Genomic DNA, 22,448 nt, shown 5'->3' with positions numbered 1-22,448 from the left:
TTTGGAACAACTCCAATGGGAAATGATTTACTTACTTACGGCTTCCAAGCGCTTTACATCTCTCGAGGTATTTAAATAAAATGATCGCATAAAGTAAAATAGAATACTGAGTAACGCTGTGGCCACCAAATACCATGGATTTACCACACACAACACTATGACAATACCCAACAAGGCCAAAAAGATTTGCGTAACATCCATCATAACACCCGGCAAAAGTTCATCAACTTGGCCCAAATCCTTGGCAAAGCGATTGAGAATTCTGCCGGCAGGATTTGTATTAAAGAAATACATGGAAGCCCTGGTAACTCCTTCGAACATGGTATTGTGAAGATTGGTCGATGATCTCTTGGCCAAATTAAAGAAGAGAAGCGATCGAGTTAGAGCAAAAAAGATAACCGAAATGTTGATGGCGCTAAAAATATAGAGATCGACAGGATCTGAGTCGCTATCGAGGCGTCTTTCGGGCCGTCGATAAGCGTCTGTAACCCTGCTTTGTGTTTGTCCATTTTTGTTAACCCTGCAAAAAGTAAAACAGAAGTATTTGGGAAAATGTAGATGGAAAGTGATAAAAGTCTTTTTTATAAAATTTTCCAATAAGTTTAAGCTTTCTTTTGGGACGATAGAAATATGTAGTAACGACTAAGTTCATATGGCCATTTATTTTGAGCTTGTTGAAAGTTAATTTTTCAATATTTTAAATTAGATGCATTTGATGATACACCGTATTTGCTTCAACTTGGAAGTTTTCGGTGTCTGAATCATTAATGTTTCATATATTATTAAAATATCTTCAGGAGATTAAGATTTAGTAGCGTTCGGAGTTTGGAGAATGAAATTCTATGTGCTTTAGGCGCGAATGCAAAAAGGCGAACGTGGCTGAATTTTCTTAATCCTCTCCACATCACATTGGATCTATGGCATCGGATGTCCAACCTTTGGACCTCGCGGGCCGACATAGGACTGTCATTGTTGTTGATTCAGACACGACTCCATCGCTCGACAAGATAACATAAGCTCACCTTTTCCTCTCACGGTAAGGTTACGAAATCTCTGTAATGATATTTAAGTGTCAGGTAGAGTTGTGCACGTGAGTTGGAGTGTCACGCGTGAGTCACGTGATTCGTGAGTAAGATCCAAATCTGAACTCGCGATCGTGCGTGACTCACGACACTAATCACGACTCACGAGAAAATCACGACTAAAGTTTAAAAAAATAACGAACAAGTAAAAAGGCGTTAAGTTCGGCCGGGCCGAACTTTGGATTCCCACCACCTCGGGTATATATATAAACCACCTTACAAAAAATCCGGTGAAAATTGCAATATCTTATGTCCCATAGCAATGTATATGGAAATATGATCCGATTTGGACCAAATACTAATAAGTAAAAGTCATTGTTCAATTATGTTTAACAAAATATTGGCCATTTTAGTAGCTATATCTAACAGTAAACCGATCTGAATCATATACAATATGGATGTCGAAAAGCCTAACATAAGTCAATGTGACAAATTTCCGTTAAATCGGATTATAAATGCGCCTTTTTTGTGGCCAAGACTTTAAATCGAGATATCGGTCTATAAGGCAGCTATATGCAAATCTTGATAGATCTAGACCAAATTGCAGAAATATGTGGAGGGGCTTAACTTAACTCTCTGTCCCAAATTTCGGCAACATCAGACAATAAATGCTCCTTTTATGGGCCCAAAATATTAAATCGAGAGATCGGTCTATATGGCAGCTATATCCAAATCTGGACCGATTTGAGTGAAATTGAAGAAGGATGTCGAAGGGCCCAACAGAACTCACTGTCCCAAATTGCGGCGATCGGACAATAAATGCGCTTTTTATGGCCCCAAAACCTAAAACTGAGAGATCGGTCTATATGGCGGCTATATCCAAATCTGGACAGATCTGTGCCATAATGCAGAAGTATGTAACTGACTGTCCCAAATTTCGGCGACATCGGACAAGCAATGCGCCTTTTATGGGCCTAAGACCCTAAATCGGAGGATCGGTCTATATAGCAGCTATATCCAAATCTGGACCGATCTGAGCCAAATTGACGAATAATGTCGAAGGGCCTAACACAACTCTACGTCCTAAATTTCAGCAAAATCGGATAATAAATGTTGCTTTTATGGGCCTAAGACTCTAAATCGGAGGATCGGTCAATATGGCAGCTATTTTCAAATCTGGACCGATCTGAGGCATATTGACGGAGGATGTCGAAGGGCCTAACATAACTTACTGTCCCAAATTTCAGCAAAATCGGATAATAAATATGGCTTTTATTGGCCTAAGACCCTAAATCGGTGGATCGGTCTATATGGGGGCTATGTCAAGATATAGTCCGATATAGCCCATCTTCGAACTTAACCTGCTTATGGACAAAAAAAGAATCTGTGCAAAATTTCAGCTCAATATCTTTATTTTTGAATCAATCCTTCGGTGGTGGGTACAAAAACAAAATTTTTTGCATGCTCTCCAATCATATGATATTTAAACTTTCGAACCTGTCTACAGATGCATAAAAATGAAAAGAACAAATGAGTGGTTATGCAGAGCTGATACATCTTACTTAAGCGAAATTTGGAGAGTTTGGTAATTGTATGCTTGCAAATTTCTCTTGGAGTTTTTTTCCCAGTAGAAAATTGTAGCATCGAACAGCCGTTTTATGAAACCAACAGCTGAGTTCAAATAAATAGCGAAAGAGAGTAAAGGCTGTTCTTACTTTCCTGCAAATTTTTACTGAAAAAGTGCGCGAGCAGACCTAATATTTAAGTGAGAACGTCTGAACTTCATTATACTGCAAAAATCTATGGGACTGAATAGAATACTTACCAATAGGATAAAAAGTAATCACCACCTGAGGCCAAAACTTGCGCCGCAATACAAAAGAAAGCCATCGCGGAAAACTGAAAATAACCACCACTGGCACCAAAATACTTTTTGTACAGCCCCAAACCAATTTTTCCCTGTTCTCGGGTCTCTTGAACTTGCACGGGGGCATCTCCGGGTGCCGATTCTGCAACGGAGCCCATTGACGATACACTGTCTTGTCGCGAACGCATTTTGCTGTTCTGTCTTGACAGGGGTTGTTTTTCGCTGCCAATATCACCATTGAGACCTCTTACGCTAGCCGTATCCTCCTGGCTGTCAGCCTGCATGAGCAGCTTGGCAAAGTCCAAGCCGCTTTTACGCATCGACTCAAAGGTTCCAATGGCACTGATGCGCCCTTTATCCATAATCACTATGAGATCTGCTTGCTCCATAAACTGAAGTTGGTGGGTGACCAGCAGCACAATGTCATCGCGCAAATAACCACGCATACATTGATCAAAAAGATGACGGCCCACATGGGTGTCCACAGCACTTAGGGGATCATCGAGCAGATAAACATCGGCCTTGCGATACACGGCCCTGGCTAAGTTGATACGGGCTTTCTGGCCACCAGAAAGAGAAGCGCCGCGCTCGCCAACAATTGTTTTGTCGCCATAAGGTAATAACTCAAAATCTCTTTCGAGAGCACATTTTTTGACAACTGTGCGATAGCGCTGCCTATCCATTGGCATGCCAAATAGAATGTTTTGCCGCACCGTACCAGTAAATAGCCAGGGCTCTTGTGAGGCATAGGACAGGGTGCCGCTTACATTAACGAAGCCCGATTCAGCTGGTAGTTCACCAAGTATGGCTTGTATGAGGCTAAGCAAAGAAAATAAAATTTAGTACATCCTTGTTTAGTGAAATAAAAATTACCTTGATTTTCCTGAACCAACAGGACCTATGACCGCCACCAAGGTACGTGGCTTAACTTTGAAATCTATGTTGTCCAATGTATACTCAGTCGATTGGTGGTCCCATTTCGCTTTGAGTTTGCTAATGGTCACACCTGATTCCAAGTGATGCGGATGATGATTATGATGATTGGCAATAATGCTCAAGGGTTTGATGATGCCATTCATCCCCATAGCCTTGCCATTTTCCTCTATAATGGCCGTAGGCTGTAGTTTGTTGTTCTCGCAGTCAACATCTTGGGATTTGTCTTTGACTTTTGTCTCCTCGTGCATCATGTACTTCTGGATACGTTTGAACGAGACCATGGTCTCGGCGAATTGCGAAATGCCCATGGGAAAATAAACGGTCATGGTTGTGCGTAATATGTTGTAATAGGCCGTAATCACGAAGGCCTTTTCGGCAGTGAGAAGTTTCCCCAGCAGGACAAAGCCCACCAGACTGGCGAACACAGAAATGCGCGTTAAGAACATTATGAAGGACTGTAAAATTCCACGGATATAGTTGACCAGGCGTATGGCATTCATTTCCTTGCGCCTGGCATATTGGACCATTTTGCCAAAAGGCTTTTCCCAGGCATACATTTTGATCACCTGTATACCGGAAATGATTTCGTTCATCATGCGCACACGTTCGTCGGTGCGCAAGGCAGTGCGTAAGCGTAAAACGGAAGTCATTTTGCCAAGATAGGCTTGCAATGGCAGGAATAGTATCATAATGGCCACACCAAATAAAGAGGATACTCCAATCTGCAAACATTTTAGGTGGCAATAAAGATTTGCTAGTGTCCAGGTGACAAGTTTCTCCCTTATACTCACCTCTCTGTACATTAGATATGTTATAATGACTATTTCAACTGGCCCCAGCCACAGATAGTGCATGTGAATCACTGATGTATCCAGGCGGCCGACATCGTTCGATATCAGATTCACCACCTGACCCGACGTTGTATTGCCCAGTGCGGTTTTACTCAGACGTAAGGCCTTACGATATATCATGCTACACATGGCCACGCGTATCTTCATGCCCACGTGAAGTATGCCTAACATGTAAGGATGCATGAGCAGCACGTTTACCGCACTGCATAGGATCACACCCATGGCGTACAAGTACGCTGTGGATAGATCGCTACTGTTATTATTTTGGGGTTTGGCATAATACGAAACTAAGCCACCCAAAAATAACGGCTGAGTTACACTGGAAATTTACGAAATAAAAGGTAAAACTTAAAAATCTTCCACTAACTTGGCGTTTCGGAATTCGAAGGATTCGAACGAACCATTGGAAATGATGCCAGAATGTATTTAAAAGGATTACTTCATCCTGATTTCATTTCGAATGGTGGCTATCAAGATTACAAAACTGGTATTTACCGTAAACCTATCTCTAGAATAAATAAAATAAAACCTAAGGTGGCGAATCGTAGACCGAAAACCCGCATGCACGCCTTCAAAAGACTCGGCTCTTTGTGCTTCATTTGTTTTTTGTTGCATTCCTCCTCCCATGCCTCGGATAGTTTGTGCCCCAGGAAATCTGAAATATAAGACAAAAAAATGTGTATCAGGTTAAAATTGAACTCGCATGTTTTGCTCTAATTTTAAGAAATTATTTACCAATGTGAAGTGTAGTACAAAAAAAAAAAAAAAAAAAAAAAATGCCCATAAAAAGCGCCTATATTGTCCGATGTAGCCGAAATTTGGGACAGTGAGTTGTGTTAGGCCCTTCGAAATCCTTTTTCAATTTGGCTCTGATCGGTCCAGATTTGAATGTAGCTGCCATATAGACCGATCTCTCGATTTAAGGTTTTGAGCCCATAAAAGGCTCATTTATTGTCCGATGTCACCGAAATTAGAGACAGTGAGTTAAGTTAAGGCCCTCGACATACTTCTGCAATACGGCTCAGATCGGTCCAGATTTGAATATAGCTGCCATATGGACCGATCTCTCGATTTAAGGTTTTGGGCCCATTTATTGTCCAATTTCGCCAAAAATTGGGACAGTGAGTTGTGTTAGGCTCTTCGACATTTATCTGCAAATTGGCCCAAATTGTTCCAGATTTGGATATAGCTGCCATATAGTATCGGTCTATCGATCTCGATTTAAAGTCTTTATAATCCAATTTTACTGAAATTTGACACAGTGATTTATGTTAGGCTTTTCGACATCCGTGTCGTATATTGTTCAGATGGGTTTAGTTTTAGATAAAGCTACTAAAAAGACCAATATTTTGTTATACACAATTGAACCATGACTTGTTCTTATTAGTATTTAATCCAAATCGGAACATATTTCCATATAGTTGCTTTGGGGCATAAGGTATGGTTTTTCCACCGAATTTTGACGAAAGGTGGTTTACATATATACCCGAGTTGGTGGGTATCCAAAGTTCGGCCCGCCTGTGATTGGTGATTATCTAAACGCCTTTTTACTTGTTTCATTTTTCAAGATTTGTTTGCCTGTTAGGGCGAAGACCATTAAATTTTACAATTTTTGTTTGTTTCTCTTTCAAGACGAGCTCAATTATCGGAGGTTGCCAATCGAAAAGGAAAGCCAAAGATAGCAACAAACACCAACCACTATATAGACTTTTCAACCATATTAGGTGTGATAGCTTCAAGGGCCGTGCGTTGGTATGTTGTATTTCAATCGTATTAATTGCGAAAACGCAGCTATGATAGAATTACCACATTAACCCCGCTCGATAACCCTGTCTATTAGCTGTACTTTTTCCCAATGCATGTGTTTTGTGTAATGACAGTCTTTTTTTTCTGTGGCAATTACACTTCTTCCGTAGTACATATGATTCTGTCATCTGTTGAAAGATGTATTGATGGCTTCGAAAGCCAGACAACGGCAACGGCTCTTGCTGTTGCTCTGTATGCCCAGGTTCGAATCCCGGCCGGGCTCTGCCGATTTTTTGTTGTTTCTTATTGTTGTTTCTCTTTCGATACGAGCTCAATGATCGGAGGTTGCCAATGGAAAAGGAAAGCCAAAGATAGCAACACACACCAACCACTATGAGACGCGTTTCGTCTTTGGTTAGAAGACTTTTCAACCATATTAGGTGTGATGGCTTCAAGGGCCATCACGAATTTTAGCATTGAATCGAAGACATTATTTGTTGAAGTACGTAAGTAAGTCCTTACAAGAAACTTGACAGACAAAGTTATTGAAATTTGGTCGACTTTCAACAAATTCTTTAGTTGAGGTAGTTGTTAAAATAGGCGTACTACCACGTAGAGCACAAAACTCCCATGCCATTCATGGCTTGCAAACACAGGTTCGTCCTCGATCGCCAAAGAAAAATTTTATTTTTTTTTCATTAAACTTATTTTGGAAAAATCGGCATAAAAATATAAATTTCGTATTCAGAAAAAAGATTTTAAGAGTGGTTATTATCTTTTTCTTAAATTTAATTAATTGAGCCACTTTATACTGTGTCTCAATTAATACTTATTGTTTTATTTCATTATAAAGCAGATGATGTCGGTAGGCTTGTGGATGCGTGCAAGACTCCCAAACATGAGATCACGAGTTCAATACTCTGTGGCACCAAAATTATTAAAATATGTTTTTAAGGTTAATAGTAGAGAGTGACAGAGGAAACCTCGAGGGCAGCAGTAAAACAAACAAGAGAAAGCAGCGCGAGCCGAACAAAGAAAACAAAAACACCACCACCCGAAGCGAAGCACATGCGGCGGGCTGGTACATGGTTTTTTGTCTTGCTTATGGATATATTGTTTTTGTTGTTATATGTTGCCTTGCAAAGAGTGTCTTCCAACAACAAATTTGTTATTTGAGCCGTTGAGATTCAAAATAAATTGTTGCAGGAAAATTAACAACAAGAACAACAGTTTTTCAAATTTTATTTATATGTGTGTATGGAGTCCTTAATCGGCCAAGGGCAGCTGAATCAGTGCACAACACAACAAATCTATACACCAGACATTTTTTGGAGAACTCCTGTGGGGGATATTTTTTGTACGGGTGTACACGGATCTTTGCCCACGCAACGCGCCTCAAGTTCATTTTCCAGGAGGTAATAATCTGTGTAACTAATATAGAAATTAATTGGAATTTTGAAAAAATTGCAATTATTTTTTGATTGGATCAAGTAAGAAATTATTTGAAAATTTAAAAAATTTCAATCATTTTTTAATTGATAATGCAATTTTTTTAATTGAAAATTTTTTAAATACATTTTCAAAAACGGTGATTGATCAATTTCGTGATTGAAACAGTTTCAATTAAAAAATTAATTGGATCAATTAACTTTGTGATTGAAACCGATTTTTATTTTTTCTGTGTAGGTAGTTTGCCTTCACAAAGATTATAAGCAATAAACAATAATCAATTTTCATAGTGCTCATAACAACAAATAAATTTTGTTTCGTTCCACTCTATTCTGCAATTATTTAAAATTTAATTAAAATATTTAAATAAAATTGCTACTTAATGATACATGCAAGTCATATTCCCTGAGGTTAAAAAAGTTACATTACAAGTCAATTTTCCGCTAATTACAAATTGAAATAAAAAGTGACGTCAGTGGGTGCTAATTTTCTAGAAACTGAACAATTAAATAATACTTCGTTGGACATGTCAATAAAGAACGGATTAAACTAGGGTTTAAAGTTTTTTACGTAGATTCTTCCGGAAATCCTCAAATATCTCTAATAGAAAATTGTGATAATGTATATTTAATGAAATGATGAGGAAGAGGGTTTGAAATCACATTCCATTCACTTTTCAATGTAACTCAATAAGAAGAAGCCCCCATCTAATAGTCTGCAATACTTTGAAATGTTGCCATCAAAAGTAAGCAGATCGGTTATGTTGGCAGCATGAACAGATTCATGAAGAAATTTAGACCCTCATACGGTTTATCCCAACCCATTATCAACTAAGCGAATCCAGCATTACTTTTTATACCCTCCACCATAGGATGGGGGTATACTAATTTCGTCATTCTGTTTGTAATTACTCGAAATATTGGTTTGAGACCCCATAAAGTATATATATTCTTGATCGTCGTGATATTTTATGTCGATCTAGCCATGTCCGTCCGTCTGTCCGTCCGTCCGTCTGTCTGTCGAAAGCACGCTAACTTTCGATGGAGTAAAGCTAACCGCTTGAAATTTTGCACAAATACTTCTTATTAGTGTAGGTCAGTTGGGATTGTAAATGGGCTATATCGGTCCATGTTATGACATAGCAGCCATATAAACCGATCGTGGGTCTTGACTTCTTGAGCCTCTAGAGGGCGCAATTCTTATCCGATTGGAATGAAATTTTGCACGACGCGTTTTGTTATGATATCCAACAACTGTGCTAAATATGGTTCAAATCGGTTCATCACTTGATATAGCTGCCATATAAACCGATCTTGGGTCTTAAATTCTTGAGCCTCTAGAGGGCGCAGCTCATATCCGATTGGAATGAAATTTTGCACGACGCGTTTTGTTATGATATCCAACAACTGTGCTAAGTATGGTTCAAATCGGTTCATCACTTGATATAGCTGCCATATAAACCGATCTTGGGTCTTGAATTCTTGAGCCTCAAGAGGGCGCAGCTCATATCCGATTGGAATGAAATTTTGCACGACTCGTTTTGTTATCATATCCATCAACTGTGCCTTGTATGGTTCAAATCGGTTCATAACCTGATATAGCTGCCATATAAACCGATCTTGGGTCTTGACTTCTTGAGCTTCTAGAGGGCGCAATTGTTATCCGAATTGCCTGTACGACGGATCCTCTCATGACCATCAACATATGTGTTTATTATGGTCTATAGCCTGATACAGATCCCATATAAATCGATCTCTCAATTTTACTTCTTGTTTTGCCTAGGAAGAGATGCCGGGAAAAGAACTCGACAAATGCGATCCATGGCGGAGGGTATATATGATTCGGCCCGGCCGAGCTTTGCACGATTTTACTTGTTGTTTTTGAATAGATTTCTAGGAACACATTTAATAGACGAGGATAACTATTACTGCGAACATGATTGGTATATTAAGTCAACTAAAGCAAATTTTCAGCTAGCTCGGGGGTCAGTCTATGTGGCACTACCATCTGACGTGGAACATATTCGGCCCGGATGTAGTACGAGTATGGTCTAATAGAACTCAGTCTTCCAAATATTAACGATAACGAATAAAAACACATGAAAAAAACATGAGCCCAAATACTAGGCGGACCTGAAAGTAGCTCTCATAGGCGAGAGCTTTACCCTGTCATCTTTTTCCGGCTTCCAAAGTAATTAAAAATATTGAGAGGTCCTAGAAGGAATACGGGCTATTGTCCAAAAATACATTTAATCCATAATCGTGTGAATATTCTACTCGTACTTGCGGGGCGATATCGTACCTACCTTAACCTACCAAGAAGCATGCAGTGGGGATGGTTCTGAATGGTTCATCGGACGCCCCATTTCCCGCTACTCCTTGTAGGTCCGAGCGATCAGCCGCTTCTGAACCGACAACCTCTCCGGTACCTTCAAACCTCCGCGTGAAAGACGTTACACTCAACCAGAGGCCTATGCAAATTTGCCCATGTACATTCCATTAAGAAACAGGGACAAACTTCTCACATATCAATGAGTGCTATAGTGATAAGGGTCCTCCTTTTTATGTAGTTATAAGGGTCCTTCTTTTTATAGCCGAATCCGAACGGCGGGCCGCAGAGCGACACCCCTTAATGGAGAAGTTTTTACATTTCAAAGTACCTCACAAATGTCACCAGCTTAGGCGGAATCAATTTTTTCTGATGTTCTCGCCATGATTCGAACTCAGACATTCAGCATCATAGTCGGATATACTAACCTCTGCGTTACGGTGGCCTTCGCCTCTAGAGACCTATACGACTTCCTAACTCCAAGGAATTTAATATTGACTCTTGCCCCTTTGCCGCCATCCAATTTGGACCCATCCTGGTATAGGGTGTCCCATCTTTGAATCTATCTTTGTGTAGGGTACCCTAGCCCAGCGATCCTTTTCTGGAAAATGTTACTCAACAAGGAAGAACTCTGGTACATAATTTGTCGCCACGCATATAACCTGCTACCAAGCCGCATTACTAGCCCCTAGCGAATCAGGAGAATGCCTATAGTTTGAGGAACGACAGGTTTCCGACTCTCTCGGTTTAAGGAAGTGCAAAAGCATAAGATCGGGCATGGCATTGAGTGCCTCTATTAGGGCTCTCCTCATTGCCCCAGAGATCTTGCCAGATTTCCGAAAAAGTTAGTCTTTTTTGGGGTTTATGTCAAGCCCATAAGCGTTGAAATGGGCATGGGAGTTTCATAAGCGTAGAAAGGTGTCTGGTGCGGGCCAGAATTGAGGTGAAGTTAGCGTGGTAACGGTTGTAGTGAGCGACGATTTTGCTAACCTCACAAGAAGGTCGAGAAAGCAATCTGTGGCACGACGAAGGAGATTGAGCAGTATGCTCTTGCAGCGCAATCGGGCGAAAATGCAGGTTGATAGTATGGATAGAACGGACATTCCAAGCACTTCTACGGAAGCTGGAAAGAGAAGCAGACCCCCCGAGTCTTTATGAAGGACTGTGACTTCTAAAAGGACGTAAGGAGTCGCACTCTTACGTTAGAGGAAACACAACAGAGACGAGCTGACGCATGTAGTCATTGATATCAACAACGCATTCGGTTGGATTCCACCAGATCGTCGGCTCAAGCTGAGGCATTTGGTAAATAATCGGGTTATCGAACATGTATTGAACTCTGAAGGGGGTCCTCCCATACGAATTATGAGCTGTGAGTATAGAGGGGACATCTTAACGCTGCGCTTTGCGTCAGCGGAGTGTATTGTTATCGTCAAAAAGCTCGTAGGAAGTATCCACACTCTCTAGGACGCAAGGCACGACCTTGTAAGAATGATGGACATCCCATAGCTCACAAAGGTGACGGTCTTCATCAAGGGTGTGGGCGGCGAAATCGCGACGGGACGCATGATGGAAGTCTTAAAAAAGTAAAACCAAGAGTTGGACGTGGAGAGATGGAAGGTTTGCCATAGGAAGGAGAAGGAGGAAGGAACTCTCCTTGTGGTGGGCATTGATCAAGTCTCCGTGACAAGTTTGGCTAAGACTAAAGGAATGGCGTACTACGGGGCCGTCTTTTTCAAGGTTGGGAAGACAAGGATAGGCAAATATCCTTAAATTGAGCCATCAGGCGGTGCAGTGGCGGGCTACTCAATACCACACAATGGACAGGGGGCCGACGCCAAGACAATCACCGACTCCCTCAATATTGGGAAGACAAAGATCCTAATACTAAAACATCAGGCAGTGCAGGGACGAGAGACCCAACACAGCCTTACGAACAGGGACCAGACGACGGACCCATCAACGACTTTCTCGACATGGATTACTACGGGGCCGTCTTTTTCAAGGTTGGGAAGACATCAGGCGGTGCAGTGGCGGGTTACGCAATACCGCCTAATTGGCAGGGGCCGACGACGAGACAATCACCGACTCCCTCAATATTGGGAAGACTAGGGTAAGCAAAGATCCTAACACTAAGATATAAGGCAGAGCAGGGACGAGAGACCCAACACAGCCTTACGAATAGGGACCAGACGACGGAACCATCAACGACTTTCTCGACATTAGGACGACCAAGATGGATAAAGATCCTAATGCTGAAACATCAGGCAGACAGAGAACACAATGCCGCCTAACGAACAGGGAGCCGACGATGAGACCATAACCTACTCCCAAGAAGTCCATTTACTCAAGATTTGGAAGACTAGTATAGGCAAAGATTTTAACATTGGATTATCAGGCAGTGCAGGGATGGTAGACTCAATACAGCTTATCGAATGGGCAACCGATGATGGAACCATTACCGACTTTCTCAAGATTCGGAAGACTAGGATAGGCAAAGAACCTAATATTGAAATATCAGGCAGTGCAGCAACAGGAAACTCAATGCAGCCTAACGAGCAGGGAGCTGTCGATGAGACCATCACTCACTGCCAAGAAGCCCATCTAATGGAGGACTAATGATTGAGGTCATCTAAGTAAACCTCCACCGGAGCAAGACAGCTACTCACGCTCTAATGGAGAAAATCAGCAAGGTCAAGATTCACATTGACTTAATTCAGGAGCCATGGACGACTCGGAACAAAATTTCTGGATTAAGCCATATACATTACCAATAATTATGTGCTAACACTGGTATTCGGCCGAAGACCTGCGTTAATTTCCATACAAATTTTAATTCTATTGTATATTTTCCTCAGAGTTGTCAACGTCGGACGCAACAGTGATGAGACAGGGAGGCTATGGAACATACCTGGCATCACATTAACTTCCTTTCAACTCTCCGACACTGCCACCCACGTCGGAGCTGCAACGGCTGGTGAGGAAATTAAAACAGAGAGGAAATAAGGTACTATTAGGGTTCGTGGGGAAGTACCAACATTAATATGCGGGGTCAAGCCCTGGAAGAATTCTATAATGCTAACGAACTAATAACACTTAATATTGGTAACACCATTGTTATTAGGAATAGGGAGAAAGTTTAAGATGTGACAATATGTTTGATGAGGTTTAGGGTTGGAGGGTCTACAAGGAGCATTCCTTCTTAGACTAACACGGCCAGAGCCTAATCCGATATGCTTCCGTACAAAGTTGAAAACCAACTGGACAAAATTCGCAAGACTACTAAAAAGAAGGCTTGGGCAAGATAATTTAGATTATCCAAGCAAAGAAGACATTCACGACTTCACTGGTGGGGTCTTTTCTTTCGAAGATAGCTGTCCTCTTCGGGAAAGGAAATCAGCCCAAGAAAAACCCTGGATGACCTGAGAGATTGGAAAATAATGCGAAAGAGGTCCGCAGACTTGCAATAAAATTACCAGTGCAAAACGTGCCTCTTTGAAGCTTTTCTGCGAACAGGTCGATAGCGTTAATGACGCCGCCAAGATGAAAAAGTTTTTCTCAAAAACCCATGTCCAAACTGAAACGTTAGTAGGCGACATGGGAGTGAGAGCAAAGACAACGGAGGACATGTTGAAACTTTTGATGAAAACGCATTTTCCCCACGATACGACGGGACTAACGGAGACAATGGAATCTTGGAATAATGAGGTTAATTGAAGGCTTTTCACAGCGTGCCAATGAATTGCATATACACCAAGCCCGGCAAGGCAAGTTATGCGACACCAAAGACCTACAGACCTAAAAGCCTTGCGTCTTTTCTACTCAAAACCATGAAACGTATTGTGGACACCATGATTAAGAGTAGGACATCCAGTGAACTGCTCAAATACAAGCAGCATGCCTATGTCAAGGGAAGGTCGGTGGAGACTGCCATGCACGAGGTTGTACATAAAATAGAAGAATCCTTCCATGCCAATACGTACACATTTCGAGATTGGGCATCGCTTGTGTCGCAATCTGCCAACCAACAGCTCCATCGTAAAGCTTGACATTTTTGAGGTTATACTCGTACTCAAAATATTTTGACATACGAGCGCTATTTGTGTTGTTTACAGTAACTTAAACGATTCATCTCGCCCAAAAGTGGAATTAAATCGTGAGCATTTTCGTGCGATTATTTTCGACGTGGATTAACTCTTATGAACTTAATTCAATTTTTGACAATGAAGCTCGGACATATGGTGCTAATTAAACAAAGTTCGGCCGGGCCGAATTTTTGCATCCACCACCATGGATTCTGCTAAAAATGTATACAAACTAAATTTTGTTGAATGGCAGCACAAATTAAAGCTTCTAGAAACCGTACAAGGATAATCGAGAGACCGGTTTATATGGAATCTATATCAGATAATAGACTGATTTGGACTGTACTTGGCGCAGTTGTTGGAAGTCGTAACAGAATACCGCATGCAAAACTTCAGCCAAATCGGACAATAATTGCGGCTTCCAGGGGATCAAGAAATAAAATCGGGGGATCGGTTTAATGGGAGCTACATCAGGTTATTGACTGATTTGAAACGTACTTGGCACAGTTGTTGCAAGTCATAACAGGACACTATGTGCAAAATTTTATCTAAATCGGACAAAAATTGCGGCTTCCAGGGGATCAAGAAATAAAATCGGGGGATCGGTTTATATGGGAGCTATACAGGTCATAGACCGGCTTGGACCGTATTTGTCACAGTTGTTGAAAGTTGCAACAGAACACTCTCTGCAAAATTTTAGCCATATTGGACAAAAATTGTGGCTTTTAGAAGTCAAATTGGGAGATCGGTTTATATGGGAGATATATCCAAATCTGGACTGATAGAAAGTATCCGCGAAGAATTTAAAGCGGCTAGCTATACATAGGCTTCTTCCATCCGTATAGAAATCTATGTAATTTCTGTTACCAGGGATATCGTAGTTCCAATCGGTTCTATCAGGAATAGTGGTACAGTACAGGTACGGCTCAGGTAGGGTGCCTGAACATCGGATATTGTATCAAGGATAACACAGTGTCCGTAGCCGCCACATGACCAATGAGAAAGCTCCCTTAAACTCACGGCAGTGGTCGCTGCAGTTTGGGTAGCCACAATGTCCAGAGCATTAAATTCAGTGCATCAGAAGGTGTCGTTCTTAGTTCGGCTGTGATGCACAAACAAGCCATCCTTTGGATCCGGTTAAGTATTGAGCAGTAGGTAGAATTTTGAAGCGCCATCCACCAGACCAGACCACAACGCCATATAAAGGGTGATTTTTTTGAGGTTAGGATTTTCATGCATTAGTATTTGACAGATCACGTGGGATTTCAGACATGGTGTCAAAGAGAAAGATGCTCAGTATGCTTTGACATTTCATCATGAATAGACTTACTAACGAGCAACGCTTGCAAATCATTTTCAGTGAATGGGCCCTAGAAAAGTTGGCAGAAAATCCGCTTTTTTATCGACAAATTTTGTTTAGCATTATGAGTCTGACAACTGCAGTATATACCCAATGCATAACACGCGGTCTAAACCCCTCAACTTTTGCCAATGGCTATCTTGCAGGTGTATAGGGCAAGAGTGCAAAATTTGGGGATGGTCTCTTGATGGTCATATGTATATATGAAAGCTATATCTAAATCTGAACCGATTTAAAAAAAATACCAGTAATTTCATGAGTCAAGTGAAAAATTTCGTGAAGACCAGTTGACAAATGACCAAATTATTGCAACATTAGTCCAAATCTGACGAACATATATAGGGGAACTATATCTAAATCTGAACTGATTTTAAGCAATTTGAGTGTGATCTGTTTCTAGGCCTCAAAAATCATCTGCGCCAAATTTCAACTAAATCGGCTCAAATATACGATCTGTGCCTTAATGTTATATGATGATGTAACTGACATTTTGTTGAAAACTAGCCTTCGAGCGTATCTGCGAAAAATGATGTAAGCGACAAAAAACTCCGATTTTCGTAAATATTATTCAATAATTATTATTCAATAAAAACCGTCTCCCGGAAAATTTGGATTTTGTCGCTTACATCATTTTGGCGGGAAGAGCTTGTTATACTTTCCCATGGTCAACCAGCTAAGGAAGTATGCACTGTGGTATTCGTCGAAATTGAGGCTTACTTTGAAACAAAATCAAAATCAGACGAAACTTAACAATGGACAACTGAAAAGAAAATCATAAATTTTGCAAAACGTTCTGTGTTGTTCTTTAAATCAATGCATGGTAAGAGAAAGAGGTTCGCTCACTTTGGGATCAACTGCAGCCTGAATGAAAAGCAAAAAATCTGTATCGTCATTGCTATGTGTTTTACGTTGCCATCGTTAACTCTGTAAGCTCATTGTTTAGCATAATGTTTTCTTTTAAGCGTTTATATCAACAAACACACTCTTATCATATTCTTAATATGACAAATATTGTCACGCCTTTGGACAAAGTATTTTTTGCTTTTTTTATCTTTTTTTCTTGGGTGCCAAAAAACTTTATCACTAATACTAAACCTCTATTTGTTTTCTCAAATATTAACTTTTAAAGGTGTTACTTTTTAAGTATTGTCTTATCTTTAGTGTCAATTCTTGGGGAATTCAAAACAAATTGGATTCATACGCAAGTGTAGGGTGGAGACAATTTCTCGATCAATCATTTCGCAACATTATGATAGACATTTTCGAGTAGTTCATGTCATTTCAGGTGCTTTTCATTCCATTAATCATTTTAGTGTTGATGGTGGCAATTCTGTTTTGCAGATAAATGGAAAGTGATGTTACTCACAAAGTGGGTAAATGTTTTTTATACAAGCAAAAGTACTCTGAACAAGTAAGAGCGTGCTAAGTTTGGCCGGGCCGAATCTTATATACCCTCCACCATGTTCGGCCGGGCCGAATCTTATATACCCTCCACCATGTTGTTGTTGTTTGTGTAGCAGTGTGTTGTACACTGAGCCGGCAGCCTTTGCCGATGGAGGAGTTCATCGGGTCAATCCGGTACGTACAACCGGCTGTCTTGGGATTGACCCTCCACCATGGATCTCATTTGTCGAGTTCTATGTGCGGTATCTCTTTTTAGGCAAACAAAGAATAATGAATAAGAACTGTTATGCTTTTGGAGCTATATCAAGTTATAGTCCGATTCGGACCATAAATGAATGCTGAACATTGTAGAAGTCATTGTGTAATATTTCAGTTCATTCGGATAAGAATTGCGCCTTGTAGGGGCTCAAGAAGCATAACGGAAGATAGGTTTATAAGGGAGCTGCATCAAGCTATTTATCGATTCAGACCATAGTGAACACATATGTTGAAGGTCATGGAAGAAGCCGTTGTACAAAATTTCAGCCAAATCGGATGAGAATTACGCCCTCTAGAGGCTCAAGGAGTCAAGACCCAAGATCGGTTTATATGGCAGCTATATCTAAATATGAACCGATTTGAACCATACTTAGCGCGGTTGTTGAAAGTGATACCAAAACACCACGTGCAAAATTTCAGTCAAATCGGTCGAGAATAGCGCCCTCTAGAGGCAAGACCCAAGATCAGTTTATATGGCAGCTATATCAAAAAATGGACCGATTTGGCCTATTTGCAATCCGAAACGACCTACACTAATAAAAAGTATATAACGAAATATGCATTTCCGACCCTATAAAGTATATATATTCTTGATGGGCGTAAAAATCTAAAACGATCTAGCCATGTCCGTCCGTCCGTCTGTTGAAATCACACTACAGTCTTTAAAAATAGAGATATTGAGCTGAAACTTTGCAAAGATTCTTTTTTTTGTCCATAAGCAGGTTAAGTTCAAAGATGGTCTTTATCGGACCCCATATAGACCGATCTGCCGATTTAGGGTCTAAGGCCCATAAAAGCCACATTTATTATCCGATTTTGCTGAAATTTGGCACAGGGAGCTGTGTTTGACTTTTCGACATTGTTCTTAAATTTGGCCCAGATCGGTCCAGATTTCGATATAGCTGCCATATAGACCGATCCGCCGATTTAGGGTCTTAGGCTCATAAAAGCCACATTTATTATCCGATTTTGCTGAAATTTGCGACAGTGAGTTGTGTTAGGCCCTTCAACATCTTTTTTCAATTTTGCCCTGATCGGTCCAGATTTGCATATATAGGTGTCATATAGACCGATCTCTCGATTTAAGGTCTTGGGCCCAAAAAAGCCGCATTTATTGTGCGATTTTGACAAAAATTTGGGACAGTGAGTTGTGTTAGGCTCTTCGACATTTTTCTGCAACTTGGCCCAAATCGGTTCAGATTTGCATATAGACCGATATCTCGATTTAAAGTTTTGGACTCATAAAAGGCGCATTTATAATCCGATTTCACTGAAATTTGACTTATGTTAGGCTTTTCGACATCCGTGTCGTATATGGTTTACATCGGTTTATTTTTAGATATAGCTACTAAAAAGACCAATATTTTGTTATACACAATTGACTTGTACTGAATAGTATTTGCTCCAAATCCTAACATATTTCGTTATAGCTGCTGTGGGGCATAGAGTATGCATTTTTCACCGGCCCGACCGAACTTAACGCCTTTTTACTTGTTTTCAATAAACATTTTCTTTCGTAATATTTTTGAAGTTTTCTCAATTTCCATAAAAAACTCCGAGGTTGTTAATTCTACCTGGTCAAGCACTCAGATAACATTGTAAAAAAGGGGCAAACATTTTAAGGACCGTAGTATCCGAGTCTAAAACTGCCATGTTTGAAATGCATGTACGAAATATTTTGTGGTCTTAATTCATACTAGAAACGTATAGTCTTCTAAAAATGGTATGTTCTGTGGTTGTAGTTACATTTCCATGACTATTATAGGTGAGCAAGTTCATTGCGGTCCATAGGACCGATCGCCGAGACCATTTGTTATTTAAAGGCGCAAATAACGCGTCAAGAGCCGGTGTCACACTGTCATTCACTGAGACTCTCCACTCAATGCTGCTGATTGTCCGCGACTTCAGTTGCAGCTACTCCGTATGGAGCATTTCATTATACGCAACCGGTTAACCTGCTTGAAGCTAAGCTTATCGTGACAGCGATAAACACCACAGGGATTGGAGCTCAAATTTCCCGAATGTATGGCGCTCATAGTCATCCCGTGCCTATAGAGACATATTGATATTTATGTTTGAAAACTCATGGAACGCAGAATTATATCTCTTTCCTGCCTTCGAAGAAGAGGGCTTTTACAACATAAGTTTCGGGCAATTTTAAAATAGATTGGCATACGCGTCTAAGGCACTGAAAACGACACGATATGCTGAAAAGGGGTATTTATCTACAGTGTAGCTGACACGAAATGTTACCAACTTCACACTGACAGCTACTTGATATTTGTTTTATTGACATCGCATTATATCGTTTACAAGCCAACAAAAGCATTTGTCTTTGAGATTATTATCAAGTAAAAGCTAACTAAGGTCGGCCGGGCCGAATCTTGGGATCCCACCGCCATGGATTCTGCTAAAATATGGAACTATATCTGGGTATAGACCGACTTAAACCGTACTTGGCACAGTTGTTGGAAGTCATAACAGAACACTACATGCAAAATTTCAGCCAAATCGGGTGAAAATAGCTGGGAGGTATATCCAGATCTGAACTGATATGGTCCATTTTCAATCCCCAACGACCTACATCAATACTATCTGTGCAAGATTTCAAGCGGCTATCTTTACACGTTTGACCGCTATCGTTATGTCGACAGACGGACGGTTGGGCGGACATGACAAGATCGTCTCAGAATGTCGAGACGATCAAGAATATATATACTTTATGGGGTCCTAGATCAATATTTCGAGGTGTTACAAACGGAATGACTAGATTAGTATACTCCATCCCATGGTGGTGGTTATAAAAAATAAAGTTATTCGTGATGCAGTTAAGCGTAATCGTGTAATCGCGCTATATTTATCTGCAAAGTCACAACAGACTATTGTTGGTGAACTCAAACACCGCAAAGTGAACAAAATGTTTGTGAATCGCACCGTAAATCGTTATAATGATATTGGTAGGGGTGCCAAATCATGAGATAGTGGTTCAAATAAAAACTGTAACAACATCTGAAATGGTTCGGCGTATGAATTCAACCAAATCCAGCCATACACTCAGAGAAAACTGTTAGTAAAAACAACAAAAATGTTTGTTGTAACAACAGAAATTCAGCAGATAATGGGACAGCAGTAATTATTTGCTGAAACTTCACTTACTTTATTTTAATTGGCTATGTCAAAACATTTGTTCCACTAGCCGAACGTAGAATAGCGTTCCAGGCACCTCGATCTTCTGCGCTCATTTTATAAAATCTGACACCAAGTTCAACATCATTCACATCTGAACTCGTATAATCTTCTCTAGCAGGATATTAAAGGGATCACATGATAGGCTGTCTCCTTGTTTGAAACCTCGTTTGGTATCAAAGGGTTCGGAGAGATTCTTTCCTATTCTTGCTGAGGAACGCGTAACTGCAAGTGTCATCCTGCAGAGTCTTATTAATTTTGCAGGGATACCAAACTCAGACATGACTTGAAATACCTTTGAACGTAAAGGGGTATCGAAAGCGAAGTATGCCAACTATAGAGGAATAAGTCTCCTCCCAATCGCATACAAGATACTCTCAAGAGTACTGTGTGGAAGATTAAACCCTAAAGTCAAAGACATAATTGGGTCATATCAATGCGGCTTTAGACATGGTAAATCCACCCTAGACCAGATATTACGCCAAATCCTGAAAAAGACCCGAGAAGGACAAATCAACACCTACCATCAAAGAGATGGTGAGTGTTGTGTGAATATCTGGTCTAAGGTGGATTTACCATGTCTAAAGCCACATTGATAGGGCCCAATTATTTCTTTGACTTTAGGATTTAATCTTTCACACAGTATGCTCGAGAGTATCTTCAGATTTGGATGTCTCGGTTTAAAGTCTTGGTCCCATAAAAGACGCATTTACAATCCGATTTGACTGAAATTTGACACAGTGACTTATGTTAGGCTTTTCGACATCCGTGTCGTACATGGTTCAGATCAGTATTTGATCCAAATCGAAACATATTTCGATATGGTATGCATTTTTCACCAGATTTTGACGAAAGGTGGTTTACGTATGTACCCGAGGTGGTGGGTACCCAAAGTTCGGCCCGGCCGAACTTAAAGCCTGTTTACTTGTCATTATTATTATGGTCGTTTTAATTGGTAACACTTCATGTCATTTAACCTGTGCAAAAAAATTATTTGTACTTGTTGGATGAAGAATAGCCAGACATTAAAAATGACTTAACCGAACTCATGCATAAATTCTCAGCAAAGAAGTTGTTTGACTTGGGGCAATGTTTTCCTTCTTTTAAAGGCTGGTACTTAGTTCGTTTTTATACCCTCCACCATAGGATGGAGTATACTAATTTCGTCATTCTGTTTATAACTTCTCGAAATATTCGTCTAAGACACCATAAAGTATATTTACTTTTGATCGTCATGACATTTTATGTCGAACTTGCCATGTCTGTCCGTCTGTCGAAAACACGCTAACTTTCGAAGGAGTAAATCGAGCCGCTTGAAATTTTGAACAAATACTTCTTATTAGTGTAGGTCGGTTGGGATTGTAAATAGGCTATATCGGACTACGTTTTGATATAGCTGCCATATAAACCGGTCTTGACTTCTGCCATATATATAATGGGATCTTGACTTCTTGAGTGTCTAGAGTGCGCAATACCTATCCGATTTGGCTGACATTTTGCACGAAGTATTTTGTTATGAATACCAACAACTGTGTTAAGAATAGTTCAATTTGTTTCATAACCTGAAATAGCTGTCATATAAACCGATCTGGGGTCTTGACTTCTTGAGCCACTAGAGGACGCAATTATTATCCGATTTGGCTGAAATTTTGCACGAAGTGTTATGACTTCCAACAATTGTGTCACATATGGTTTAAATCGGTCTTTAACCTGATATAGCTTTCATATAAACCTATCTGGGGTCTTGACTTTATGAGCGTCTAAAAGGCGCAATTCCTATCCGATTTGGCTGAAATTTCGCATAATGTATTTTGTTATAACTTCCAACTATTGTGCCACATATGGTTCATATCGGTCCATAATCTGATATAGCTGCCATATAAACCGATTTGAATCAGGACCTCGGAGCCACTTGAGGGTGCAATTATTATCGGATTTAGCTGAAATTCTGCATGA

At 40.4% G+C, this 22,448-nt stretch overlaps 1 protein-coding gene across 2 annotated transcripts in view; it reads right to left on the bottom strand.

The window, feature by feature from the left end:
• LOC106081309 (probable multidrug resistance-associated protein lethal(2)03659) overlaps window positions 1-22,448 on the bottom strand; it is an 88,926-nt gene that overhangs the window by 10,404 nt on the left and 56,074 nt on the right. For both annotated transcript variants that reach the window (XM_013243191.2, XM_013243201.2), the window contains exons 4-8: window positions 5,172-5,331; window positions 4,617-4,995; window positions 3,763-4,547; window positions 2,848-3,708; window positions 36-520 (exon numbers count right to left, since the gene is read on the bottom strand). In XM_013243191.2, the coding sequence (XP_013098645.2) occupies window positions 36-520; window positions 2,848-3,708; window positions 3,763-4,547; window positions 4,617-4,995; window positions 5,172-5,331 (2,670 nt within the window). The remainder of the gene's footprint in view (window positions 1-35; window positions 521-2,847; window positions 3,709-3,762; window positions 4,548-4,616; window positions 4,996-5,171; window positions 5,332-22,448) is intronic.

The sequence above is a fragment of the Stomoxys calcitrans genome, chromosome 2 (assembly GCF_963082655.1).
Source record: "Stomoxys calcitrans chromosome 2, idStoCalc2.1, whole genome shotgun sequence".
Classification (NCBI taxonomy): domain Eukaryota; kingdom Metazoa; phylum Arthropoda; class Insecta; order Diptera; family Muscidae; genus Stomoxys; species Stomoxys calcitrans.
Note: the sequence above shows the minus strand (reverse complement) of the source record. Positions and strands in the feature narration are given on the sequence as shown.